Below are 25,512 nucleotides of genomic sequence, written 5' to 3' on the forward strand. Positions count from 1 at the left end.
ATATAAATAAAAAAAAATCCATTTCAAATAACAAATAAGAAGCCTCTAAAATTGATTTTATTTATGTGTAAAATTGCACATACATTATATCCTTGATAAACTTTGTAGAATTTAAATTTTAAATTGTACCAAAAAATAGGACACATGCTTCTATACATATAAATTATAACATAGTAGCAATCTAAAATGTAACATTCTGCCATATATCAAAATAGTTTCCTTCTTATATGGAAAGAAGTTGCACTATATACATTAAAGTTTATATAAAGTATAATATACAAAAGCCTGCATTCAGTTACAGTTATGACATGCAGATTGTGAATGTGCATTTTGCATTTAGAAAAACAGTGTGGTATAATTATGGACCAGGCAAAAGATTTGAAGTCAAGAAGACCTAGATTCAAATTTATCTGAAACATTTACTAGCTGTGTTATCCTAGGCAAGTGATTTAACTTCTCTATGCCTTAGAAAATCAATAATTTTGGAATCTAAGATCTCGTTTAAACATCAAAAAGATAGTATTTATAATCAATAGAACTTGTATTTTGAGTTATTTTTCTCATTTATGTGAAGTCAGCCATTTATACATTACAGCCTGGTCCCTCTGGCAGCCAATGACATGCAAACAATAGGCCCCTCAGCGTTTGAGGTTCTGTTGGTATCTGTGAAACAGAACAAAGTTAGGTGACCTGTAAACTGAAATTGAATGGCAATTGGGCTTAATTCAAAGCCTCTTGCTTCAGTTACTTTAACTGGTCTATATATATAGTTATAAACCTCTCAGTAATACTTTGTATAAAAAATAATAACCTCTATTGCTAAGAAATATTGACATATATTTGAAGAATGAAAACATAAAAGTATTATCTTTCTGATTTGACCTAATAATCTAATATCCAAAGAAACTAGACTATGTCAAAATTGGATTTGTTACAAGAATGTCACAAAAGGTCTTTGGCATTGAAATTTTTTAGGACATTAATCTGTGCTTACTAAAATCTTTAATCTGAATTTAAAATAAGAGATTTCCTTTCCATAAGAATTTAAAGTTTTAAGTGATAATATAAACCATCGATCTGATTTTAAAATAAAAAAAAATTGTTTAAAAAATTTTTGAACTTATTTACATTTTTCAATAACAATTTTTTTCTTTCCTCTCCCCTCCCCAAACTGGAAAAAAAAAATTGTGACAATTATGCATAACCAAACCCTATTGATTGGGGCTCAGGTGCAAGATCTTGATTCTACTAATCTCAACTCCTTATTTCCCACAGATTATTTTTTTCAGAAAGCAGAGTTCTAGGCCATTTGTCTTTTTTCTACTTAGTCTTGTTTACCTTTTCTCCATTTCATTATTCATTAATAGCTTCACCATAGGGGAAGAGGAAGGTAAAATTCAAAATCATTCAATTCCTCATCTGTGCATTTGATTATGTTATTCCATTTCCTTAATATAAGAAAATGAGTATATGTTGTATTTTCAGTAAAACTATTATAGTTACTTGGTCTACTATTAAACTCTGATTGTTTATAACACATATAGCCACTCCTGTATTTTTTAAACTTTGTATGAGGTCAGAAAGCAAAGTATATCATTTTGTACTTGATGACATAAGATAATATGACACCTATATGGAATGCAGCTGCAGTCAAGCAACAGTAATTATATCCATTGGGAAGATGTACAATCTGTATTTTATATTGACATTTGATGTTAACAAGATATTTAGTTTCTTAAGAAGCAGCTAAAAAATTTGCAGATGCATGTCCTTCCAAAGATTACAGTAAGTTAGAATATACATAACTACATGATTAAGACAGAGAAGACCACTGGAATACAGGCTATGTGTAAACAGAAAAACAATTAACAAAACCAAAAGCTTAATTGTCATTCTTTATAAAAAGAGATCACATGAAAAAGTTGGTATTGTTAGTAGGTGCTGCATTTTAAGAAAATCATGGATAAATTGGAGGACAACTATGGCTGGCAGTAGCACGTTGATGAAAAACATAAGAAATTCTGCTTGTTTAGCCTAGAAAGGAAAGTCAAAGAAGGAGTGTATTTTTTTGTTTATGGATCTAATTGGTAAAGAGAAATCCCAGAATGGAAACCAATACCAATATAGATCAGTGCTCTGTGTACCTGGAGGTTAAATGATGTCACAGCTAGAATGTGTTAAAAAGAAAGACTTGAAGAAAAAATGTGTGAAAAGGAAGATTTAGCCCTCTATCTGATTTGGCTCTTTTAAAATGAAGAGTTGTCATATAGAAGAATTGAATTTTAACTTCATAGATACTGAAAAACTAGGATCAGGGAAGGAGAATCTAGTTCAATTCCATAATAAGGAAAAAACTTAAGATAGAGACTAGATAATCACCTATCAAAGAGGCTGTAAAGGATACTCTTGTATTATGAAGGAGTTGGAATAGATGATCTCAATGACCTAACTTTCAGATTCTACTGTTTTATCATTAAGATTCTTTGGAAATAAGTGTTCCAGATGTGTGTCAAATGTTATCATGTGGTTAAAATTGCTTTAGGATCTATAATGAAAACAAGTTTTAGATTGCACTGGATTTGTAGTAGTTCAAATGATTAATTTATGTCTGAAGAAAGGTATTAAGTTAACTTAATCTAGAGTACTTAAATATGATATTGTTGCTGACTTTACAATAGTAGTAAAAAGAGTGTGATTCCATCAAATTTGTTAGTTATTAAATGGTGTGGTCCAACTATGAATTTTTCTCACTTTCAGGGGTGAAAATTACTAGACAATTTTTTTTTTTTTTTTAGTACAATCTTTCTCAGAGCTGTTTTTGCCTCAAGTGAAAAATTTCTAGTTATAGTTCTGGACACTAGGCCATAATCTTTTCTTATGTCAGATCATTTAACTGGAAGGCATCTGCCAGAGAAATGTGTCATCAACTAAGAAATACAATAAAAGCATTAAATCTATTTGCCTTTAAAAGACATTTTAAAAAACCACTTAACAATACATTCTAGACTCAGAAAACTCCAAATATCAGATTTTTTTTTACTAAGAGTTTTGTTCAGATTGGGCATATATAAAAATGAATATATTACATAGCAACCAAATGCTTTGCATACATTTATGTGCTATAGTAAAAATATCAGTTTTAATCAATTCCAATATTCCAATATAAGCATACTTATAAAACACGTATATATAAGGTAAATGCCAAAACATCCAGTTCTTTTTCTTAACTCATAAAAGAGTATTATATGGTTTTACTAGTGCCAAGTTAACATGCTTTGTATTTAGCATAAATAATTACATTCACAAGTTCATAAGGTACATAGTTACACTTCAAGACATGAAACTTCTTAATAAAGTTCAAATTTGAGTATTTGTAATTTAAGAAACGTTTTACTTATCCAGAAAGGAAATCTCACTCATGTAGGGCATAGCTAGGAAAATTGCCTTAAAGGAAAAATAACTGTTAGAAAGCCATGCACTTTTCTCCACAGAAAATGTATAGAACTATCCTTAGATCAAAGTTCACAGCTTAGAATTGTAGACAAAATTAAACCAAACTTTTATTAACTAGGGGCAGAAGACTAGACACTGAAAGGATATGATGACCTGAAGCACAATTAAAGTTTGAGAAAACAAAGCAAGGAAGGAGAGAGCACTATTACACATATCACTAACCCATCCAGGTGTCACTCCATCACAATACAATTTAGAATGATAACATTGAATCAACAATTGTTTTTAAAAAATGGACCTATAACTTCATTGAATAGGAAATTTCCCAGAGCAGAAATTCCCTCTGCCAATGCAGATCAACAAGTGTTACTGTTTAAAGAGTTGTCTAGAGCAGTGAGGGATTTAAGTGTTTTGCCCAGTGTCACATAAACTAGCCTGTCAGAAGACTGAATGCAGGTCATCTGGACTCCAATGCTGGCTGTCTATGCTCTATAGCGGACTGTGCCTCAAGTAATCAATAATTGATAACATATTCAGAGCATAAGACAACACATATGAAGGCAGAGAACTATGTAACACACTTTGGGAAGATTATCAGTAAAAAGGCTAACAATAATCATCTAAGTGCTTTTTAAAAAGAATAAACTTCATTCATCTATTAAACTTATGGAACATCTCAAATTTATACCTCATTTATATAGTATTGTACTTCATTTTAAAAGATGTCTCCTCTTGAGTAAGAGGGGAAGAATGAGAGATTTCAATTATTTTCTAGGCTGCATTTGATATTTACTTTCCAACTAATGTAAACAGAGGTAAAATTTCTGATTACCTTAACTGAGTGACAATTAAAATAATTTCACCTAAACTTTTGAGAGAAACTAGGCAAACTAAATATCAAGGGTATGCTTTAATGAGTAAAATACTGGATCTAGAAAATGACTGAATTTCAGTTCAAGATCTGAGTTTGAAATCTGTCTGACATTACTCCATTCATGATGATAGGTTAATCATTTAATCTTCCTGAGCCTGTTTCCAAATTTGTCAAAAAAAAAAATTATATTACATGATTTCTGTGAGACTAAGATGAGATAATATATGTAAAGCCTTTGCAAACTTTAAAACATTATATAAAATCAATTATTATTAGTAAACTTTTCTTGCCATTCAGCTTTGCTTGGCTTCCTATAAGGAAAGTAAAAGAATTTAAAGTTTGAGTCATATGCCACATATCTGGACACATTTTAACAACCCACTGAAAAATCATGTGTTTTCAAATACTAGTTACACAAATAGTTCTAATCCAAGAGGCTTTAGCTAATTATGATTTAGAAAGGAGATTATTGCAAAAAAAAAAAAAAAAAAAGATAAAACCTCAAGTTAACTCAGATTAACTTGCGAGAGTGAAATAGTCTCATTGAAGTACTTTAACAAGTAATTTTAACTAAAAAAAGTGATGGCTTTCTTTTATGAAGGGTTAAATAACATTAGTCCTGAATTGCAAAATGAACTTTGAATATTTTTGAAAAACTCAGTTTCACATATGACCTATTTAGTTGGAAGTTTCATAAATAATTTTTTTTCTTTGCATATTGAAATGTTCATGTTCATTCATGATTAAGTTAATACTAAAAAAAAATAAAAAGGATAAGGTTTCACAAGCTATGGCAAAATAAATAATGAAATAAATTTCCATTGACTATATATAATTGTGACTTTGGGCAAATAACTTTATTTTTTTCTTGGCTTCATCTATAAAATGGAGATGGCCTTGATGGCCTCTAAGGTTCTTGCCAGTTCTAGATCTATGATCTTATGTACAAATCAAATACATAACAACCATAGAACCATGTATATATATGCATCATAATCTTTGCAAATTAAAATATTTATATAGTAAACATTCTATTACCTGTTTTTCTCAATCACTGACCAGATCTCTTTGTTAACAGCACAGATGGGGGAAAAGCATGATAGCTCAAAAAGTCTCCCAAGGCAAGCACTGGTGTCAAAAGAAAACATATACATAATTGTTTCCTTACAAACATCCAAAATAACTTCCTTCATCTTCCTGGGAACTTTCCAGAGCCTCCTTGCTTTTTTCCCAAGGAAAGATATGAATTTAAGAAATCCCACCTATTTTGGACTTCTTTTTCCACTTTACATAATAGATTTGTGTAAGTTTTCCCTATTTTAAAAATTATCTTGACAGCCTTTTGTCTTCTAATAGCCAAGGTCAATAAGCTTTGGTTTTGTTTTACTTTGAATAAAGTTCTGTGGATTAGGTACTTAAATCATTGAATTATCCAAGCTGAAGACTTTGGTGCATATAAAAGTCTTTCCAGAAGACTTGTTTATCTTCAGAGTAAGATTAAATTATCCTCAGCATTGTTTTAGTGGTTTTTAAAAATACCTCAAAGATCTTTAATTTCCTGAGTTGATCCAATTTGCAACACCTTTATAACAAAGTAGATTGTCTGTGGCCATACTTGATGTTTTGGTATTAAATTCTTTCCCATTTTCTACATTCTAAAAGAATTGGTAATTATGTATATAATATGTGTGAGACATACATATGTATAAATACATGTGTGTATTTAAATATAAATATCAATCTTTAAGAATTTATGTGATAGTTCTCAGTTAATCATAGTTTTTGATTAGTAAGTACAAGCCTTTCCTCAATCATGCCAGATAAAGTTTACTGTATTTGTCTTTTAAGTGAAATAATTTTAGAAAGGGATTCTACCACATGCTGTTAATCCAAATAGGTAGAAAACCAGGGGTCCCTGTACTTATTAAATTGAATCACTTGGCAGTAAAATTCAGTTAATGCCTTTGGCATTGGTGACACTTCTTCCCACTCAGATCTGTTGCTGTGGTAGACCTGCACTTCATCTGTAATTTCATCTGGAGCATAATCACCACCTAATATGTATATTTTGTCTTCAATTCCAACTGCACCTGCATTAAATCCTGCACATTCAAAAGATCCTTCTCCCTTCCAAACACAAGTGTCTGGGCAAAAACTATAAACCTTATAGGTAGAAAGGTCACATATGTACAATGTGGAATTTACTGGCACTGCTTTGATCAATGTTGCATGAAAAAACTGACCAAATTCTGCTACTAGTTCAGACCACTGGTCACTTGTGGCATTATATTTAAAAAAGCAATCAAGAGATGGGTTAAAGGCATCCGTAATCTCTACTTCAGATCCAAGAACATAAATCACATTTTGGCATGCACTTGCTTCTGGATAGTATATGCCTCTCGGTAACTGGCTTACAGATAACCACTCTTTGGAAAGAGGATTATAAGAGTCTACATCCAACAAGCTTTTAATGTCCCGAGCTCCTCTAGTCTTTCCACCTATTACAAATAATTTATTGAGAGCCACAACTGATGTGTGCATGGTTCTTGGCTTTTTCATTGCTGATACTAAGAAGAAGTTATTCTTGACTGGACAGTAGCACCAAGTCTGATCAGTGGCATCATGATATGACTCAGCAATATGAAGTCGAACAGTTCTGCAACATTTCCCTTTGCAACCACCTGTCATAAATATTTTTTCTCCATAACTAGATAGACTAGACCCCGGCAAGTCAATCATGTGAGTCTGCGGCAGCACTTTCCATTTATCTGTTTTAATATTATAGCAAAATGTGTGCTGATTTTCTCCTGCTTCTTCAGTTTTGTGAACGAATATATATTTTTCAGTTGTGGATGGACGTGCATCTGGATAGAGTCCACTGGAACGTTGCACACATTTAATTGCATCTCTGATTATATCAAAGCACTTGGTGCTTTTGAGTAAATGATCTTCAGAAAGCAGGCAGTCCTGAAGAGTCTCCTCAGATAACTGATATAAGCGTACCTTTTTCATCAAATGAGGCAGATGTTTTTGCCTTGATTCCAGGTTATGTTTGGTCCAATTAAGAACTGCTTTCAACACAGATTCTTCTTCAGGAACATTTAATTCATCTGCTTCCAAACATTTTTGTAATATTCCAAAATTAATCTCTAAGAATTCGGTGGATTTGAGTAACAGAGAAAAGTGATGCTGTACAAATTTGAGTGCATGGTCAAACAAATGGGAAGCACCATAGCTATCTGATATTGACAACAACTGTAAACAATTGACAAGATCAATACTTTTTATTAAAAAATCACTGCAAGCTTTGGAAAGGAATGAAACTTGAAGAAATGATGACAACTGGAAGAACATTTCCACGTTGTCATTTGTTATTTCTGTTTTTCCAGTATAGGCATAATCAAGAAAAGCTTTCACTGCTTTGGGGGACAAATTACTAATGGTAACACTCCCATCATCTCTTTCTTTCATGTTTACTTCAAACATAGCCCTGTAAAAACAAAAGTAAATAATATATGAATAGTAAATATTTTCCTCTTTGACTTCATATTGATCTAAAATTAAAATTTTAAAATCATAAGGAACATATTTTTAAACATACTGGCATATAACAAGTCTTTAATACATATTTACTGATTGATTAAATTATCCAATTATACATATAAGTAAATACATGTGTACATGTTTGCATGCATGTGGGTGTGTGTATGTGGGTATGTATAAGTTGAATTTTTTCACTTCTGTAACTCAGGACCATTTAGTAGGATGCATGTTGAGAGGCATGTAGTATAGGGGGTGGGAAATTACATTTTGAGTTAGGAGATCTGATTTTGACTTTTTTTGCTCTAATACTTATAAATCTCCTCAGGTTTTCTCTTCAATTTTTCCCCCAGGGAAAATGAGTTGAAAAATGGGAGCAGGATTTGTCCATGTTAGTTGAATACATGTCCTAATGAATTGATGGCATTTTAGATTTTAGGCCATTGTGTACCCATACTAGATGTAAGTTGTTTTTAATAAGGAATGTTCATGGAGAAGATAGTTTTCTTTAAGTACTATAAGGACAATAATGGGAAATAGGAATCAGATTTGAAATGATTACATGTATTCATGGAATCATAAATCTAGAGCAGAAGGCAACCATAGATATCATCTAATCCAACTTCCTCATTTAAGAAATGAGGAAATTGAGACGAGAAAGACAAAGTAGCTTTCTTAGTGTCCCATAGTTTAAAAGATGATCTAGGACTTGAATTCAGCATCTCTGATTATAAAACCAGCACCCTTTCCACTATAACATGCTACATTCTTGATGGTAGTTCCATTTTCATTTTTTGCAAATGCTTTCAAATGCACTTTAGATTGCTCCAATGCCAAGTTCAATTTCAAGTTTTAACTTATATTGTCATGATGGTATTCATATAACTCATCAATAATTTCAAATATAACTTTTCACATAATATAGCAAACATTTTTTTTCATTTACATTTATAAATGTCTTCACCTTTAATCTAGTATATATTTATGGAAACCCTCTGGATGATTTTTTTTTTTTTTTTTGCTTTTTTGCTGAGGCAATTGAGATTAAGTGACCTGCCCAGAGCCACACAACTAGGAATATTAAGTGTCTGAGATCAGATTTGAACTCAGGTCCTCCTGACTTCAAGGCTGGTGCTCTATCCACTGTACCACCTACTGCCTCTAGATGATTTATTAATACAAATATTTTAATAACTTTCTTTTGGATTTATTTCAAAACTGATTTGTTTTTGTTTCTAATTAAAATATCTGGAGGAAAAAATCTGTGAATTTTAATTCTCTTTGAAGAGATATGGGACTTAGCTTGGAAGTACATGCATGTAATCTCTGCTACTAGGGAGATTTAGTTTGGTGGACTGCTTGAGTTTAGGAATTTTAAACTATAATAGACTAAAGCCATCTGGGTAACTACACTAAATTTGGTGCCAAAATGGTGAACTTCTGAAAGCAGGAGACCATGAGGTTGCCTATGGAGAGGTGAAGTAGCCAATGTTGAAAATAGCAGTTTAAAGCTTCCATGCTGCTCAACTAGTGATATCAGATCCATGAGAGCTACTGAACTTTCAGCCTGGGTGAGAGAGGGAGATCCATCCATTTCACCTCTTGTCTTTCCCATAAAGAGATCAAATATAATAAAATAGAAAGTACAAATATTCTTCATAGTGTATATTTATTTTTCATAAATAAATAGCTTTGAATGGTAAGGTCTGATTCTTTTGAAAATATAACACTTATGAAGAAGGTACTATGTAAATTTGTTTTTAAGAGTTATCCTTTTGTTTTGTTTAAGGCAAAGTTATTCTGCTGTGATTAAAAATAGGTAGGTTTCCTTCTCCCAGAAATTTAATTATTTTAAATATATTCATTTCTTTTGTTTTTATATCAATTTACTTTGAATATGGCTCCTCTACTTCAGTGATAACAAAGATTTTTAAAAGAAAAAAATAATACAAAAAAACTAATCAATATTTTGACTGTGTATGTCAGAATACATACTCATATCCTTCACCTAATGTTCCCTTATGCAATAGAAAGGAGGTAATTTTTCAAGGCTAACCTTCTTTTAATTGTATTACCTTCAATTTCTTTTTTATGTTATTGTTCTTTCCATTTATATTGTAATCATTGATTTGTTTCTTCTGATAACAGGTCTGCTTTCAAAGGTGGGGGAAAAACAACTGAGCACATATTGTAGAATAAAACCTAATATATGTAGATATAAGTAATTAATATAAAAATTTAAATCTGGACCAGTAGAATGAATATTGTGAAGATGCCATGTCAATCTCTCCTTGAAATGAAGCCATTACAGAAAAATCTCGCTATGTGAGTTTCATGTGTATATTATAACTAATGCTCCCAGATCCTTCTAGTCTACCTTTTCCAACTTCCTATCTCATTCTTTACAATCCTCTCAACATGAGTACAGTACAATTTAGTATCCTGCTTCCATAACAAAATAAAGGTCATCCAATGAGAGATTCCCCTAAGTTTCCTGTTACCTAACACTTTGGCCTTTTACAGTTAAAATCTTTGTACTTGGGCACAGGGCATGGAAGAGTGTCTTTTTCTGGGGCTGGAGGTAATCAAGGGAGTATTCAATATATAAAGTGGCCAAACAGTATAAAGATAAAAACTTTATAAATTAATGAAATACTAAGAAATTAGGTGTTTGTTTCAGTCTAATGTGGAAGAAGTTGTTTGTTCTTTTTCTTTAAAAAAAAAAAAAGTTGTACATTATCTGAGAGAATGAGAAGGTAAAGAGAATTTAATAAGTTATAGATATAGCAGAAAAAAAATCAGAGAGTATGTGAAAGATGTAAATTACTATTTCAGGGAGAAAAGACATTAATAAATTGCTATCATTACTGGTGGAAAATACAGAGGGGCTCTACAATGAGTAGAAAAGAAAATTTATGTGTGTATGTAATGATAGGGCAGCCTTTGAGAGGAAAGGTGGATGAGAAACTTTTAGTTTTTCCCCTCTCCTTTGGAATAGTGAGAGAGTAGAAGTAGAACATCACAACGCAGATCACACAGATGGACGAGTTAAAAGTTGGATCTGTTCAGTAGAAAGGGTTGTCTTGAGGGCATAAAAAGGGTATATTTGGAATGTATAAGTGTTTACTTTTTGACTAGAATGTAGAAAAGAAGGTAGAAATATTTAACAAAGCTGGAAAGGTAAAGGCAAGATTATAGATACCACGTGTGATTGCTTAAACTTTATTCAGTAGGCAATAGAGAAGATCTTAAAAGAGGTTGAGCCCAGGAGTAACATGACAAAATCTTTGGATAAGATAATTCTGGCTTTAGTATTAAAAATAGATTGAAATAGAAAGAAATTAGAGGCAGGAAGATTAGTGAAAAGAGCTTTTTCAAGAAATCAGGTAGATAGTATTGGTATTAAAGGGCCTGTTTTCTGATGGTATAAGTGGGAAGAAGAAGTGGGGAGATGTGCAGAAGTGGAAACAACTGGTTTGAAAGCTAATTGGATGCAGCAGTTGAGGAAGAACTTCACAGAGGTGTAAGTGAGAAAAAGGTTTTGCAAGGATTTCTGCTGGGGTGGCTTTATGAAGGCAGAGTTTGCATGCTCAGGAAAATCAATTTCTACAAGGTGGAACAGAATTAGTTCTCTGAACTAAAATTATATGTCCCTGTCAAGATAGCATTCCAGAGCAGGGCTTCTTAAACTTTTAAAATTTGCAGCCCCTTTTCAACTGAGAAATTTTTATATGACCGTGAGTATATGAAATAGGCATAAAAACCAAACATTTATAGATAATAAATCATAATTGTATGACCTCTATAATCAGTCATGAGACTCCACATGGAATCATAAACCAAAGTTTAAGAAGCTGGGATCTAGAGAGGAGATTCTAGGGAATCTATAATAAAGGGATTAGGAGTAAGAAAAAGAATTAAAACAATGCATTTTACAAATGAGTGTTACAAATAAATATCACTAAGAGAAAGATTTGGATGGGGGGGGATGATTAGGCATCATACTCATATAAAATAGGAAAACAAAGTATAAAACAAGCAAAATAGAGAATACAGTGCCTTTAGATTAGGCAGTGAAATAAGCAGGAAGAATGTTTTAGGGAAATTAGATTTACAATTACAATTACAAAGGGAAACAGAGACCAATCACTGATCTGAAAAGGAGATATATATATATATACATATACACACACATATATATGTATATGTATATATATATCTTTTCTTATATGTATATGTCCATATGTACATATCCATATGTATATGTAGTTGGTAAACAGGACTAAACTGGAATTGTTATTCAAACTCTCTAAGCTAGTGTGGGTTGGTACCTTTTCATTAATTTATAGCCTTAGAGAGCTGCTTAGGACATGGACAGGTTAAATGACTTCCCCAGAATCACGAAGCCAGTAGATGTCAAAGTCAGGACTTAAACCTAAATCTTCTGGGCTTCACAGGCCAACTCTTGATCTACTACTCCACAAAGCTCTTTTATACACTTCTCTTGTATGTAGCTAATGAAAGAATTCTTGGAAATTTGAAAAGGTATAGAAAAACTAGAAAATTATTATAACTGAAAAAAATCCAAGAACTTTTTTTTTTTGGCTGAGGCAATTGGGATTAAGTGACTAGCCCAGGGTCACACAGCTAGAAAAGTTAAGTGTCTGAGACCAGATTTGAATTTAGGCCCTACTGACTTCAGGGCTGGCACCACTTAGCTATCCCAAGAGTTTATTTTATTTTTTTTAAAGTTTAACAAAATCAACAAATTATTAACTAACTTGAAGATTAAAAAAGAAAAGAAAATCAAATTGACAAAATAAATATATGAATTTTAATTTCATAGCAGATGAAATGAGAGCTCAAGATTGCTTCCATGTTCTGAGATATGTAAACGATACACTATAATTTCAGTAAGATTTTATTTTGATGGAAAAGGGATAAAGTAGCTTGTGTGTTGTCTTATTTTGTTCATTTATCAATGCCTAAGGAGAGCCTATTTGTTAGATTTACATATCCTCTAATAGCATCTATATAGGAATTAAGAAGACATAATCACCTTTAATAAAGATAGTCCTGTACTTCTAACCTATTGAAGATGGCAAATGTTGAGGCAGTTAGTAGGTGTAGTGGATAGAGTCGGAGGATCCGAGTTCAAATCTGGTCTCAGACTTCCTGGGCAAGTCACTTAACTCCAATTGCCTCAGGGTGGGGGTAGGGGGGAAGAAGGCAAATGTCACAATGATTTCATGTGGATGTCTTTTTTCCCCCCAAGAAACAAAAATTATCAAGGAATACATCACCTTATGATGAATAGAAGATATATTTAAAACATTTATGAAACACTGACATCCTAATACAAATTATCACATTATCCAGAATTTGAAATTGAATCACAAAAAAACTGTTTACCTGAAAAAGTCACTGCATGCTGCTAATACACAACGATGGCATGGGATTATTTCATCTTTTACAATTATCTTAAAATCATAAAAGACATTCTTCTCTCTAAAATTCTGTAATACATTTAAAATTTGTTGCCCATGTTCTTCAGACACAAGACAGTTGCTTTTCTTATCAGGTGGAATTCCATTACACATGACCCATCTAAGGGAATTCTGTGAGAAGTCCATGGCTAATGTAAACTGTGCCTAGAACTAAAAAGGAAAAAAAAAAACTCATTAATTTTCATGATAAAATACTGCAATTTAAAAAGTTATTTATTTTTGTTGTATGAAAAGTGGTCCTTACTACAAATGAAAGCTGATAAGCATATTACTGGTTAAAATATTTACTAGTAAAACTTGGTGATTTTTACTTTTTTCCCTTAAAATATTAACATATCAATAAAAATTAATGTTCATATGCAATGTCATGTCAAAGGAATAGCATGCACATATATACCATTTTAGCATTACTTTAGTAATGAAAATTGAATACACAGATTACAAAGATTCTTTTGAAAGGTTAGGGATACACACACACACACACACACATATATGTATACACACACATACATTTTTCTTGAAGTAGTTTCAAAATGTATAGAATACACATAGGAAACAAGATGACACAGTGTATAGAGTGCTGTGCCTAGAGTCAGGAAGATTATCTGAATTCAAACACAGTCTGTGATACTTGCTAGCTGTATAATTAAAAAGGTTAAATCACCTAATCTCCACTTAAGTTTTCCTCCTCTGCAAATTGGGAAAAATAATAGCACCCACCTTCCAGGATTATTGTAAAGGTAAAATGAGATGTTTGAAAATCACTTTAAATGTGATTATTATTATTCTATTTATTCTATCTTCCTTTTTCTCCCTTAAAATATTCCTTGATAACATCCTTCATTCACTAATCTCCATTAGGCACAGCAAAAAAGGAGCTGGGACATATTCTGGAGGACTGGGTTAATGGTGAATGGATCTGGACCAATGAAGGACCTGCAGCAACGTGGTGAAGACAAGATCATGTAAAGAATGTGTGGGAATGGTTGAGGCAGATGAAACATCTCAATTGGGGGAGACCAATGGGTTCTGAATCCTGGGGTTTCCTTCTCTTTCCTTTGAGTGATTACTGAGACAATCGGTGAGTTCTGAATCCAATATTCTTTCTTTTCCCTTCTTTCTCCATACCTACAATCATTGAAGTAATATTGGGGAAGGGAAACGATGAGATGAAGTAGGCTTTTATTTTCTTCCAATTTTGTTCTCAAATCTTTTTCTTATACTTCTTGCTGTTATTCCTGCTATGACCTGTTATCTTATTGCACAGCTATAACATATGTGAACACAAAAAAGACAATCATCCAAGTCTTATGAATGAGATGCATGCAGGTCATGCAGACACAGGAAATTTCCCAAATATAGGTGGAAACTCAAAGAAGAAATGAGAAATCTTCCTTTTACTAATTCCATAATATAGTCCAGGTCAAATACCTAGATTTATATGATTAGAGGATCACTAATACTGACTCCTGGGGACTCCTACTCTCTGATAAGGAGATGGGATATAATAGTTCTGGAAAAACAGGTGAATGTAGATTCTATAATTTCTAGGATTATTTGGCTGATGGCCTGATGGTAGTACCATTTAGTGGCAGAAATATATACTGCATTTCCTAAATGATTAGTTAATAAATTAATTTATAGCCTGCTTCTCTGTAAGTGGCAGAAAGCTGGGGAACAAGCCCAGTGTGGATGAGTATAGCTTCTTCAAAACCATTAAAAGTATACCTCATCCAGTACTGCAGGTCTCCCTGACTCTAGGCACACTATCCACCCTGCCATCTAGCTGTCACAGGAAATCCTACAGCAGAAGGGACAATGACAAGAAACAATAATTATTTGTATAAGCTGAGATAGAAGACCAAAAAATTAGAGAATCATAAAAGAAAGAATAATATAGGCTGATAGGAAATCTGAGTTCTAATCTGGATTCTGTCACTAAATAGTTAAGTAACTGGATAAGAATTTTAGCACCCCCAAGCTATGTCAATCTCTTTGCCTATGCTTCCCCTTACTACCTAAACCAAACTTCCGAAATGAAAATATTGCTCCCTGGTTACTCTTCTCCTATGTAGAGTTTAAGATCCCTTCATGGGAAATAAAATGAATAATTCTGGCCACTTGAAATTTAAAAAAAAGTTTTTACACAAACAAAACCAATATATCCAAAATCAGAAGGAAATCAGGAGGTTGGGAAAATTTTTTATAGTAACTTTTTCTGATAAAGGCCTCATTTCTTAAATATATAGAGAAGGAAATTTGTAAAAATAAGAGCCATTTTCCATGGCTGCATATCTCCACTTGATAAATGGTCAAAGGTAGTTTTCAGATGAAGAAATCAAAGCTATTGTTAGGCACATAAAATGTTCCAAATTACTATTGACTAGAGAAATGCAAATTAAAGAACTCTTCAGTATCACCTAATATCTAATAGATTGGCTAACACTATAGAAATAGAAAAAAAGAGAAATGCTAGAGAGAATGTGTAAAAATAAGTAAATTACTATATTGCTGGTAGAGTTATGAACTGGTTCAAGTATTCTGGAAAACAATTTGGAACTATGCCAAAAAGGTTATACTACCATTTGACTCAGCAATACCACTACTAGTTTTGTATCCCAAACAGATTTTTAAAAAGGAAAAGAACTTATATGTACAAAAATCTTTAAAGCAGTTCTTTCTGTGGTGGCAAAGAATTGGAAGTAGAGGGGATGTCCCTCAATTGGGGAATGATTAAACAAATTGTAGTATATAATTGGGATAGAATATTATTATGATATAAGAAATGATGAGCAGTATGGTCTTAGAAAAATCTGATAAGTCTTATATGAATTTGAAGTGGGAGGGAAACTGTCCCCTTTACTGAAGCTGTGTTCCCTTTAAGAAACTATTTCCTTTTGATCTGTGATCCCTTTAGGAGTCTCAGCCCCTCCTGGGGAAGGCATATCCCTCCCAGATAAGTTATCTTTCTGGGATGCCAGAGCCTTTGATTTAATTAGAAATCCCAGTCAAAAAGCACTCCTTTGAAGTGTTGTTAATTCCAATAGGAAATCTGGGCTAGAAACTGATAAGCATGTAAGCCTAGGAACCTTGGCTCCTGAAGTCCCAAAACTCTTTAAAAAGGGAAGTATCTGGGTTCATTCTTTTCAGAAGGCCTAAAGTAGGCTGTTAGGACTTTCTGCACTCTGAGAAGGCATTCTCTCAGCACGAAATTCCATTTCCCTAAAAGGACTCTGCCACTATAGAAGTCAGTCTCTTAGAAAATTGGTTTCTATCCAACATTTTGCAATTGATAATTCTGGATAAGTGAATTCTTTCAGTTTAAATCTGCTGCCAACCAAAAAGGGGGATTTTAAACAATTGCCTTATTGTGACTAACCTTATCAAATTGATAGAAAATGAAGTGAGCAGAATCAGGAAAACATCATACTGAGTATCAGCAATATTGTAGCAATGACTGTGAAAGACTTAGTTTCTCTGACCATTATCTGTAGTGTTCTCTTCTTTTATATAATATATGATGGTTCTCTATGGGAGCAGGTTCCTTGGGGAGGTTTTGTGGAGGCAGCTTTAGTATCAGTTCAGATCAATAATCACCCCAAATGCAGCCAGGTGTTAAAAGTTCAGATCTTTTATTTCTTCCTCCAAAATAGCCCGGTTAGTTTTCTTGGTGGCCTATCTCTTTGCTTGGTTCCAAGAGCTCCCTCTGAATGTTGTTTCCAGCCAGCACCAAGGTGAAAGTTGGAATGAATCTGACTCCGCCTCTGAGAGTGGGCTTATATATCTTCCAGAGTGCTACTGTGTCTGTCCCAGAGTGCTCTTTGGCCCTAAGAGCTTCTTGCTTATAAGCTCTAAAGGTGTGAACACAAGCACTGTTTCTATCAGTTCCACTTGGTACCTTGTTTCAATTTCTGGCCCATAACATCTCCTTGTAAGATCAGATCAATCATACTGAACCATGCTAAATTAGATAATTATTGTCTCTATCAATTCTAATGACTTAACAGCTTGTAGGATTGTAACAATTATCTAAGACAATTTTTTTTTTCTTTCCCTGAAGCAACTGGGGATAAGTGACTTGCTCAAGGTCATACAGCTAGGCAGTGTTAAGTGTATGAAAACAGATTTGAACTCAGGTCCTTCTGACTTCAGAGCTGGTACTCTATCCACTGGGCCACCTAGATGCCCTTAAGACAATTCTAAAGGACTCATGATGCTATCCACTTCCACAGAAAGAAATTATGAATTCTGAAGGCAGATTGAAACATACTTTTTTCACTTTATTTTCCTTGTTTTTTTTTTTTTTTTTTCATTTTCTTTGTCTTTTTTTTTTGGAATGTGGCTAGTGTGGGGCTATGTTTTGCATGACTGGTTAGGGTGATAGGGTTGTACATTAATGGTGATAAGGAAGAAGTCTGATTTTGGGGGTGATACTTTTGTGATAATAAATATAGGCTAGATAACAATTAAGAATACAATATGCTTTATATATATTATCTGATTTGGTCTTCATCACTATATCGTGTGGTGAATTCTGCTGTTCTTACCCAATTGCCCAGTTCTTAGCAGTGTCTGGCACATAATAGGTGCTTAATAAAAATCTACTGCATTGAATCTACTGAATTAACAAAAGATGCTGAAAAGTTAAGTGACAAGGCCATGATCTCACAGCTGATAAATGTCGGAAGCAGGATCTGAACCCAAGTCTCCAACTTCATATAACATTATTCACAATAATCATGGTGCTGTCTTTTCCTCTAAAACTTAAATCATGAACATGGCCAATCAACCAATCAAGAATTCAGAAATTGCTGGAATAAAAAGGACTATAGAGTCCAACATTCTTATTCTGAGGATACTATATTCAGAATGGCTATGTCATGTTAGGAGACACAGAGATAAAAAGAGCAAAGTACGAAGTGAGAACATATAGGCTGTGTCCAGCCAATAATGTGGTTCTGTTTGACAAGAGTGCAGAGCTGAAGTCCTTAAGTTTTTTTTGGATCAGATAGCCCATTAACAGTCTGGTGAAGCCTTTAGACCCCTTCTCAGAATGTTTTAAATGCATATAATACAAACGTTTAAAAAGTACACTATATTGAAATAAGCATATTAAATTCAAAAGAAGTTTATGGATTCTAGATTAAGAATTCATAGTACAGTACATATTTGGACTCATACATACATTTACTAGGCATGTGTTCTTTAGCCAACAGCTAAATTCTGAGCTAGAGCTTCTTCATCTATAAGAAGGGATGCAATTGTTTATACCAGCTACCTCACAAGATTATTGTGATGATCAAATGAGATAATGTATAGGATTATGGAACAATATTTCTCTTCCTTCTACCTCAATTAACTATAACATATAACTAATGTTTAATGTTCTGTCTTTGCTGAGTAAAGTGCTGAAATGAATTGTTTCTTCAACAAACTAATTTGAATAGCTTTTTATACATTTGTAGAGGGCTGGCACTATGCACTGAGATCCAGACTGTGACTGCTTGAGGCTAACTTCTGATTGGATGATACTCTATGGGCATATGTTTGGAAAATGGTCCTTTCCACTATTCGTACTGGCTCAATGATTGGTATATAGAGGATTGCAGGAGGGATGAGGGGGTGGAGTAAAGCTAGCCAGAGACACACTCTAGGTAATAGACAAAGGAAGGTGGTCGGGAGATTCTGCTTCCATCCTGTTCAATCCTGAGTCTGGGGACCAAGAATAAATATTGAGGACTTTTGCTTATCCTGACTCCAGCTGATTCTGGGGTATCCTGGGTGCTAGCACAGTCGTTACATATATTGATGCTTTTTGTTCCTCCTATAGTCTTTGGTAGATAAATGGTTCCTGATCTCTTGATCTCAGCATTAAGTTCTCAATAGGTTTCAGTCTAAAAAGTGTGCCTGCTGTGTTTAAAGCATGAAAGGAACCAGAACAAAAGTATAAGATTCAATCCTTGACCTCATGGAGCTTATAAGCATTATATTGCTCAAACTCCATATACCCATGGTAAATTTTAAATTGAACTATTGTTGCCCAGACAGAACTGGTAGGCCTTTTTTTCTCCATCATTCCCTCTATCCATTTGGGGATATTTCAAGGACATCTCTAACAAAAAGAAGTGCAATCTTAAGGACAACAACATGGGAATATAAGGCAAATTATATCCTTATTAATATCTTTTATAAATATTAAAATATTTTAATTATGCCATGTGATTATTTTGGTTGTTAGAGAATTCTAACTTCTGAGTCACAGTAAAGACAAATTTATTTTCTCCAAGTCTGTGCTTCGTATAAGACAAGGACATTTACTATGTCATACAATAGGTTTATATAACTAACTTTCAACAAAATCCAGAAAAAAAAAAATTCATTAATGATTAAAACAAAATATAGAAAACATATTACTAGAGATCCTATTTTTTCCTCCTAAAAAAGCCAACTCTTTTTAGAACATAATTCAGTGCACTAATAATTAGTGATTTTATCTGTATGGGCTCTCCCCACTCTGACACCCACCTCAATCTCTCTGCACCTTAGTAAGTGGCTTCATTAGTTGCAATGACTGTTCTCTCTTAGGCTTCATTAGGTTTGTCCTGAATTCTTTATTAGAACTTTACTTTAAGCCTTGCCAGTTTGCTAGAATCTACCAGTTTTTATTCTTACTGTAATCTTTGAAAACTGTCACATCTTTACCTGACTTAAGAAATATAAGATCTACATAAACCAAATGGGATTTTTGAATAATCCTAATTATCAAAAAAATATTTTTCCCCCCCTTCCCTGTAGCTTTGGATCCAGTCCAATTTCTGCCTCTACACAATAGTAATCATTCTTACTTTAAGGCCTTTCATTCTAGCAGATCAAATTTCTTTAATCTTTAAAAGGCTCATATTAAATCATCTATAATGGCAGAATTAGATTATCTAATCTCTAATGTCTCTTCCAGCTCTAACATTTTGGGTTTTTTTGTATCCAAATTAAACAAATTTTTTTGAATACTTCATCTTCTTAGGTGATAGGAAATATAAATTATTCTTTATAAAATAAAATTCAAAATGCTACTTTAATAAACTACAAATAATAAAGGAAAGGAAAAGTAAAGCTAGCAGAATATAAATTTCTATATTAAACTTGAATAAACTAGTAACGAAAAATCGTATTATAAAAGCAGTACATAATCAGCAAATATTTACTGACCACTCCCCCCCAACCCCCCTTTTTAAGGGAGATGAAAATCAATAAAAGTTGTGGTCCTTCTACTTAAGGAATTTACAATCCAGATAGAGAAAGAAGACATTAACTAACTGACCAACTTTTTTTTTTTTTTGGCAAGGCAATTGCAATTAAGTGATTTGCCCAGAATCACAAAGCTCCTAAGTATTAAGTATCTGAGACTTCATATGAACTTAGGTCCTCCTGATTGAAAGGCCAAGATATCCCTGCACCATCTAACTGCCCCTATTAATGAGTATTCTTAATTACTGTGCTAAGCATCGAGGATACAATTATAAAGAAGAAAATAATCTTTACTCACAAGGAACTTACATTCTAACACAAATGAAAAGCTGAATATAAAATCCAAATGATAGTTTTAGACAATAGGAATGATGAGACAAGGATTGACAAATGACTTCAGTATCTAAAGGAAAACTTTCTATTACTTTGAAGAGTTTCAAGTTGAACTAAGTCTTACAGTAAGTTTTTCTTCTGAAATATTTAATTGGTTACATGTCCAATATGAAAGACAACATTACATACTAGAAAGAGCACTGAATTTGGAGTCACAGGACTTGGGATTTGAATCCCGGCTTCAAACCTTATTATTTATGTGACTTTAGGAAAAAAAAAATCTAATTTCACAGGACTTCAGTTTCCTCATTTATAAAATAAAGGGATTAGACTAAGTTATCTTTTCAGCCAATTATAGATTTAAATCCTATGATTCTACAATTATCAAGGTTGGGCTTCAATCTAGGCCTGAATTTAGATCATAATCTAGTTGTATGTTTGATTCAAAAGCAAGTAATGAGCTTTTGGCATTTTAATTTCATTTGCAAAAAATGGTGGTAGAATTTAGATGATCATTATCGTGCCTTTTAATTACTAATTACCAATGGATTGTTAAATTCTGGAGAAAGAAATATAAAAGTGGATCTATCCCTGCTATCAAGGAACAAGGAATGCTCTCAGCCTTAGTTTCTTTATCTGTAAAATCAGGGGGTTGGGATTAAGAACTTCTAGATATTCTTTCAGCTCCAAATATATGATTCATTCTATTAGAGAAGAGGAAGCAGTATTTTCATAGATGCTAAAGGATATACATAATATACAGAGTTGTTAAATATTCTGAAAACTAGAAGAATCAGTTAAGACCTCTTAAAAAAAATAACATGAGTTAAGCCTTGAAAAGAGCTAGGAATTACAAAGAGATATTAGGAGGGGCAGCATTCTAATCATGGAGGTTAGGTAGCTTTTCTACAATCTAGAGTTTGTGAAGAAAAATAATGTATAATCAGCCAAAACAGATAAGCTGGGGACATATAGAAAAGGGTTTTTTAAATGCCAGAGGAACTCCTATTTTATCTCAAAGGCAATGTAGAGCCACTGAAACTTCCTTTACAGGGAAGTGACACAGTCTGACTTGTATTATAGAAATATTTGGCATCTGGGTGAGGATAGATTGGAGGGGAGGAGAAACTGGAGGAAGGAAAAGAAAGTTTAGGGAAGTGATGGGGGTCTGGACTGGGTGATTTAGTATAGATATTATAGTATAGATATAAAGATATTATAGCATATAGATATAAATATAGATACTATAGTATAGATATAAAGGGGACAGATGTGAGAGATTCTAAGGAGATGTAATCTGGCCACTGATTAGGATAAGAGAAAAGAAAGTGAAAAACCAAAGATAATTTCTAGTCAAACTGACTCAAACTTGAGTGACTAGAAGAATGGTGGTGCCATTAACAGAAATAGATAAGTGTAGAGGAGGATAGGTTTTGGGGAAAGATAAGCTCTCTTTTGAAAATCATTAGTGTAGGAAGTTGGAAATGTGTGATTGGAACGCAGCAGAAAAATAGGGGCTTGATATGCTGGAGATGATAATAAAGAAAGTTGTAGAGATGATAGAGATAATTACAAGTAGATAATTTGTAGAGATAATAGATACATGGGACCTGGTAATATCCCTGTGAAAACACATAGAAAGAGAAGACAAGAAGGTCCAGGACAAATCCTTGGAGCTTGCCAGAATGAGAAATGGATACTGTATCTGAAAAGAAGACACAGAAAAAATTGTCTGAAAGTTAAGAAGAATAGTGTCTTGAAAACTCAAGGAAGAGAATCTATAAAAAGGTGTTCAGTGTTTAACTCTGGAAAGGTCTAGAAGATTCATTTTTTTAAAAAGTAAGGAGTGATGAGCAATTGAATTTAGCAATAAGGAGAATATTGGTGACCTTTAAGAAAGCAATTTTAGTGAGGGAGTAGGAAACAAACAAGCTAGATAGCAAAGGGTTGACAAATGAGTGGGAGGTGAGAAAGTACAGGCAAACAGCTTTTTCCTTTCTAGGAATTTATGTATGAAAGGAAAGAGATAAAACAATAGAGCTTGAGGAGTAGGAAGAATAAAGTAAAGATTTCTTAAGGATGGAGGAAATTGGATATGTATATAAGCAAGAGGGAAAGAGCCAATAGGTAAAGAGAAGTTGAAAACTCAGGAGAGATAATCACTCACCCAACTGATTTTCCTTAGAGTTAATTTAGCCAGCTCCTTTTCTCATTTGGAGTACAATTTCTTAAACTTTTTCTACTCATGATCTCTTTTCTCCCTAAAATTTTTACTTTGGGATATATACATAAATAAAATAAGTATACAAACCAAACATTTACTGATAATAAACAAAAATTTCCTAACTTCCACATTCAGTTGGTCATGACTCATAGTTTTAAGAAGCTTTGAAAACTTCACATATAAAGGAAAAACGGGTTATAAACTATTTTTACACATTAACATATCAAATTAAAAAAAAATAAGTTGATATTAACCCGTTAATATGTTAATATATTTTTAGCCTCGTTCCTGTGTCTTACTTTCTGTGTTTACAGGAAACCTTTTATTACTTGAGGATTATATCATATGTCTTTGTAGTCTTCTCTATGCCTATAAAAGTGCTTCATACATAAAAAGGTTTTATTTGATATATGTATATGCATATACATTTCTGTATATATACATATATGTAATGAAGAAGTGTAATATAGAGGAAGGAAGAAAGGAGTTAAGATTTAAGTGTTAGTTCTAACCTACTACCAACTTGAGTAACTGAGTGAAAGAGAAAGAGGTGGGAAGAGGTGGTACAAGACAAGCTTCAGAGGTTTTTACAATAATAAAATCTGCAAAAATGTCTACCATCACATCAGTAATTCATTTCACAGCCCTTTAATTTTCAAAAAACAAAAACTTTGAGAAAGCTTTCAAAAGAATTTTAAGAAGTATACAACAAATATCTCAAAGGCATGACTAAGTAGAAAATAAAAAAAAGTCATTTAGAAGGAAATGGACAAGAGAAAAAAAAGTAAAATGACACTTTGTTTGCCAAAAGAAATTACAACCAACTTCTAGAAAAAGTGTTTTTTTTTTTTTTTTTTGGGGGGGGGAGAAGTTTATGAACTTAAGGAGGAATTTATCTCACGCAAAGAAATTCTATAAAAAATACTGGAAAAGACATTGATATAAGGTTCGAAGGGCTGATTCTTGCATGGCCTTTTACATAAAGGTCGAAGGCATAATGCTATTTAAAACTGCAGCTTCTGATGCAAGGAAAGGCTCCTCAAGTTGACAGCTCCTATGTCAGGGTGGAAAGCTCAAAGTCAAGTGGTCCCCAGTGTCAAATCAGGCGGGGGAAATTCATGGCTAAATGGTTGCCTCTATAGAGGAAAAGGGGGTCTTAGGAATATCAGCCACTCACAGGAAGGGGCTAAGGCCACCTCCATCCCAGCAGTTTTCCAGGGATCTCTTGTACCCCAGGGTGGCCGCCTCCGCTAAGCGGGAAGGACCACTCTCTCGGCCTGGTGTGGCGCCTCTACACGATAAGGATTTGCTAGAAAGCCAAAGGGGCCCTCGAGTGGGTGGAGGCGCCCATAGCAGAATGGAGGCGTAGCCCGAGGCAGTGGCCAGGCCCCTCTGCAAAGGCCGAAAAGCTCCCCTTCCCAAAGGGGCCGTGGGCCAAAGCCAACTTCCCCCTCACCTGGGGGCGCCGAGGCCACTCGGGCTCCCTCCAGCCCACTCTTCCCCCTCTCAGGCACCATAGTTCATCACTCACCTGCATCTGCAGTCTCCGGTCTTCAGCTGGGCCCGCCCTAACTCCTAGAGGCTCCACTGCTATTGGCATAGCTGGCTGTCAAGCTTGCCTGTCCTAGTTCAGGAGTGGTGCAATTTCCCTGTGACTTGGCTTCATCCCACCTCCATAACTGAACAGCGCCCTGAAGTACAACCCTTCTTCAGACCCTCAGAAGTTACTGCAGAGCAGCAACTGTTTCCTCCTGGCTCCACCCCCTGCTCACAGCTGTTTTCCTTTGGAGGAGGGCGAGAGTAGGTGTTCGAGTTGACGTCACGCCCCCGCAGGCTACGCTCCTCAGGGGAGAGGTTGAGGCGGGGCATAATAAATGCCGTCTTTACGCAGACGTTCAGAGCGGAGGCTCGGAGTCATTGTGGGGTCGTGCGTGTGTACGTCCGTGCGTGTGTGTCCCGGGCCGCGAATGGTTTCTTGTGCGCGGACATCGTGGTGTTTTCGCCCCATGGAAGGAGTGCGTTGGGCTTTTCCGTGCGCCGCCTGGCGCCCCAGCCGGGCCGAGTGGCTCTTGGCGGCTCGTGCAGTGCAGCCCGAAGAGAAGGATCGCATTGGCCAGTTCGTCTTTACCCGAGACGCCAAGGCAGCCATGGTACCGACGAATCTTTGCACTTTAGCTAGAGTCGGTGTCGGGCGCGGTGTCCCCCAAACTAGCATTCCCTTTCTTCCCTCCCCGAATTCTTCCCAGTGTACGGGGCGCTGGGACCATCCAGAGGATGCCAAACTGCTGAGTGTCCCTGCAGTCAGCTAGCTCAAGAGGCTGCCTGTCTCTATCACC

General features: G+C 34.3%; 2 protein-coding genes across 2 annotated transcripts in view; one reads left to right on the plus strand and one right to left on the minus strand.

Annotated features, from left to right (window-relative positions):
• Positions 1-39: 39 nt before the first annotated feature.
• On the minus strand, positions 40-25,006 carry KBTBD3 (kelch repeat and BTB domain containing 3). Its single transcript, XM_051986917.1, has 3 exons — positions 24,708-25,006; positions 13,280-13,524; positions 40-7,817 (listed from the first exon to the last, which is right to left on the minus strand). The coding sequence occupies exons 2-3, from the start codon at positions 13,498-13,500 to the stop codon at positions 6,212-6,214; spliced, it is 1,827 nt and encodes a 608-aa protein (XP_051842877.1). The 5' UTR covers positions 13,501-13,524; positions 24,708-25,006; the 3' UTR covers positions 40-6,211.
• Positions 25,007-25,082: 76 nt separating this feature from the next.
• AASDHPPT (aminoadipate-semialdehyde dehydrogenase-phosphopantetheinyl transferase) overlaps positions 25,083-25,512 on the plus strand; it is a 47,560-nt gene continuing 47,130 nt past the window's right edge. Inside the window, exon 1 of the mRNA XM_051986918.1 lies at positions 25,083-25,326. Coding sequence (XP_051842878.1) covers positions 25,144-25,326 — 183 coding nt within the window. The 5' untranslated portion in view covers positions 25,083-25,143. The remainder of the gene's footprint in view (positions 25,327-25,512) is intronic.

The sequence above is a fragment of the Antechinus flavipes genome, chromosome 3 (genome assembly GCF_016432865.1).
Source record: "Antechinus flavipes isolate AdamAnt ecotype Samford, QLD, Australia chromosome 3, AdamAnt_v2, whole genome shotgun sequence".
NCBI lineage: Eukaryota > Metazoa > Chordata > Mammalia > Dasyuromorphia > Dasyuridae > Antechinus > Antechinus flavipes.

Coding starts and splice junctions, on each gene's coding strand:
- KBTBD3 (XM_051986917.1), bottom strand. CDS start 13,500: ATGGACTTCTCACAGAATTCCCTTAGATGGGTCATGTGTAATGGAATT. Junction 7,818..13,279: donor GCATGCAGTGACTTTTTCAG/GTAAACAGTTTT, acceptor TTGTTTTTACAG/GGCTATGTTTGAAGTAAACA.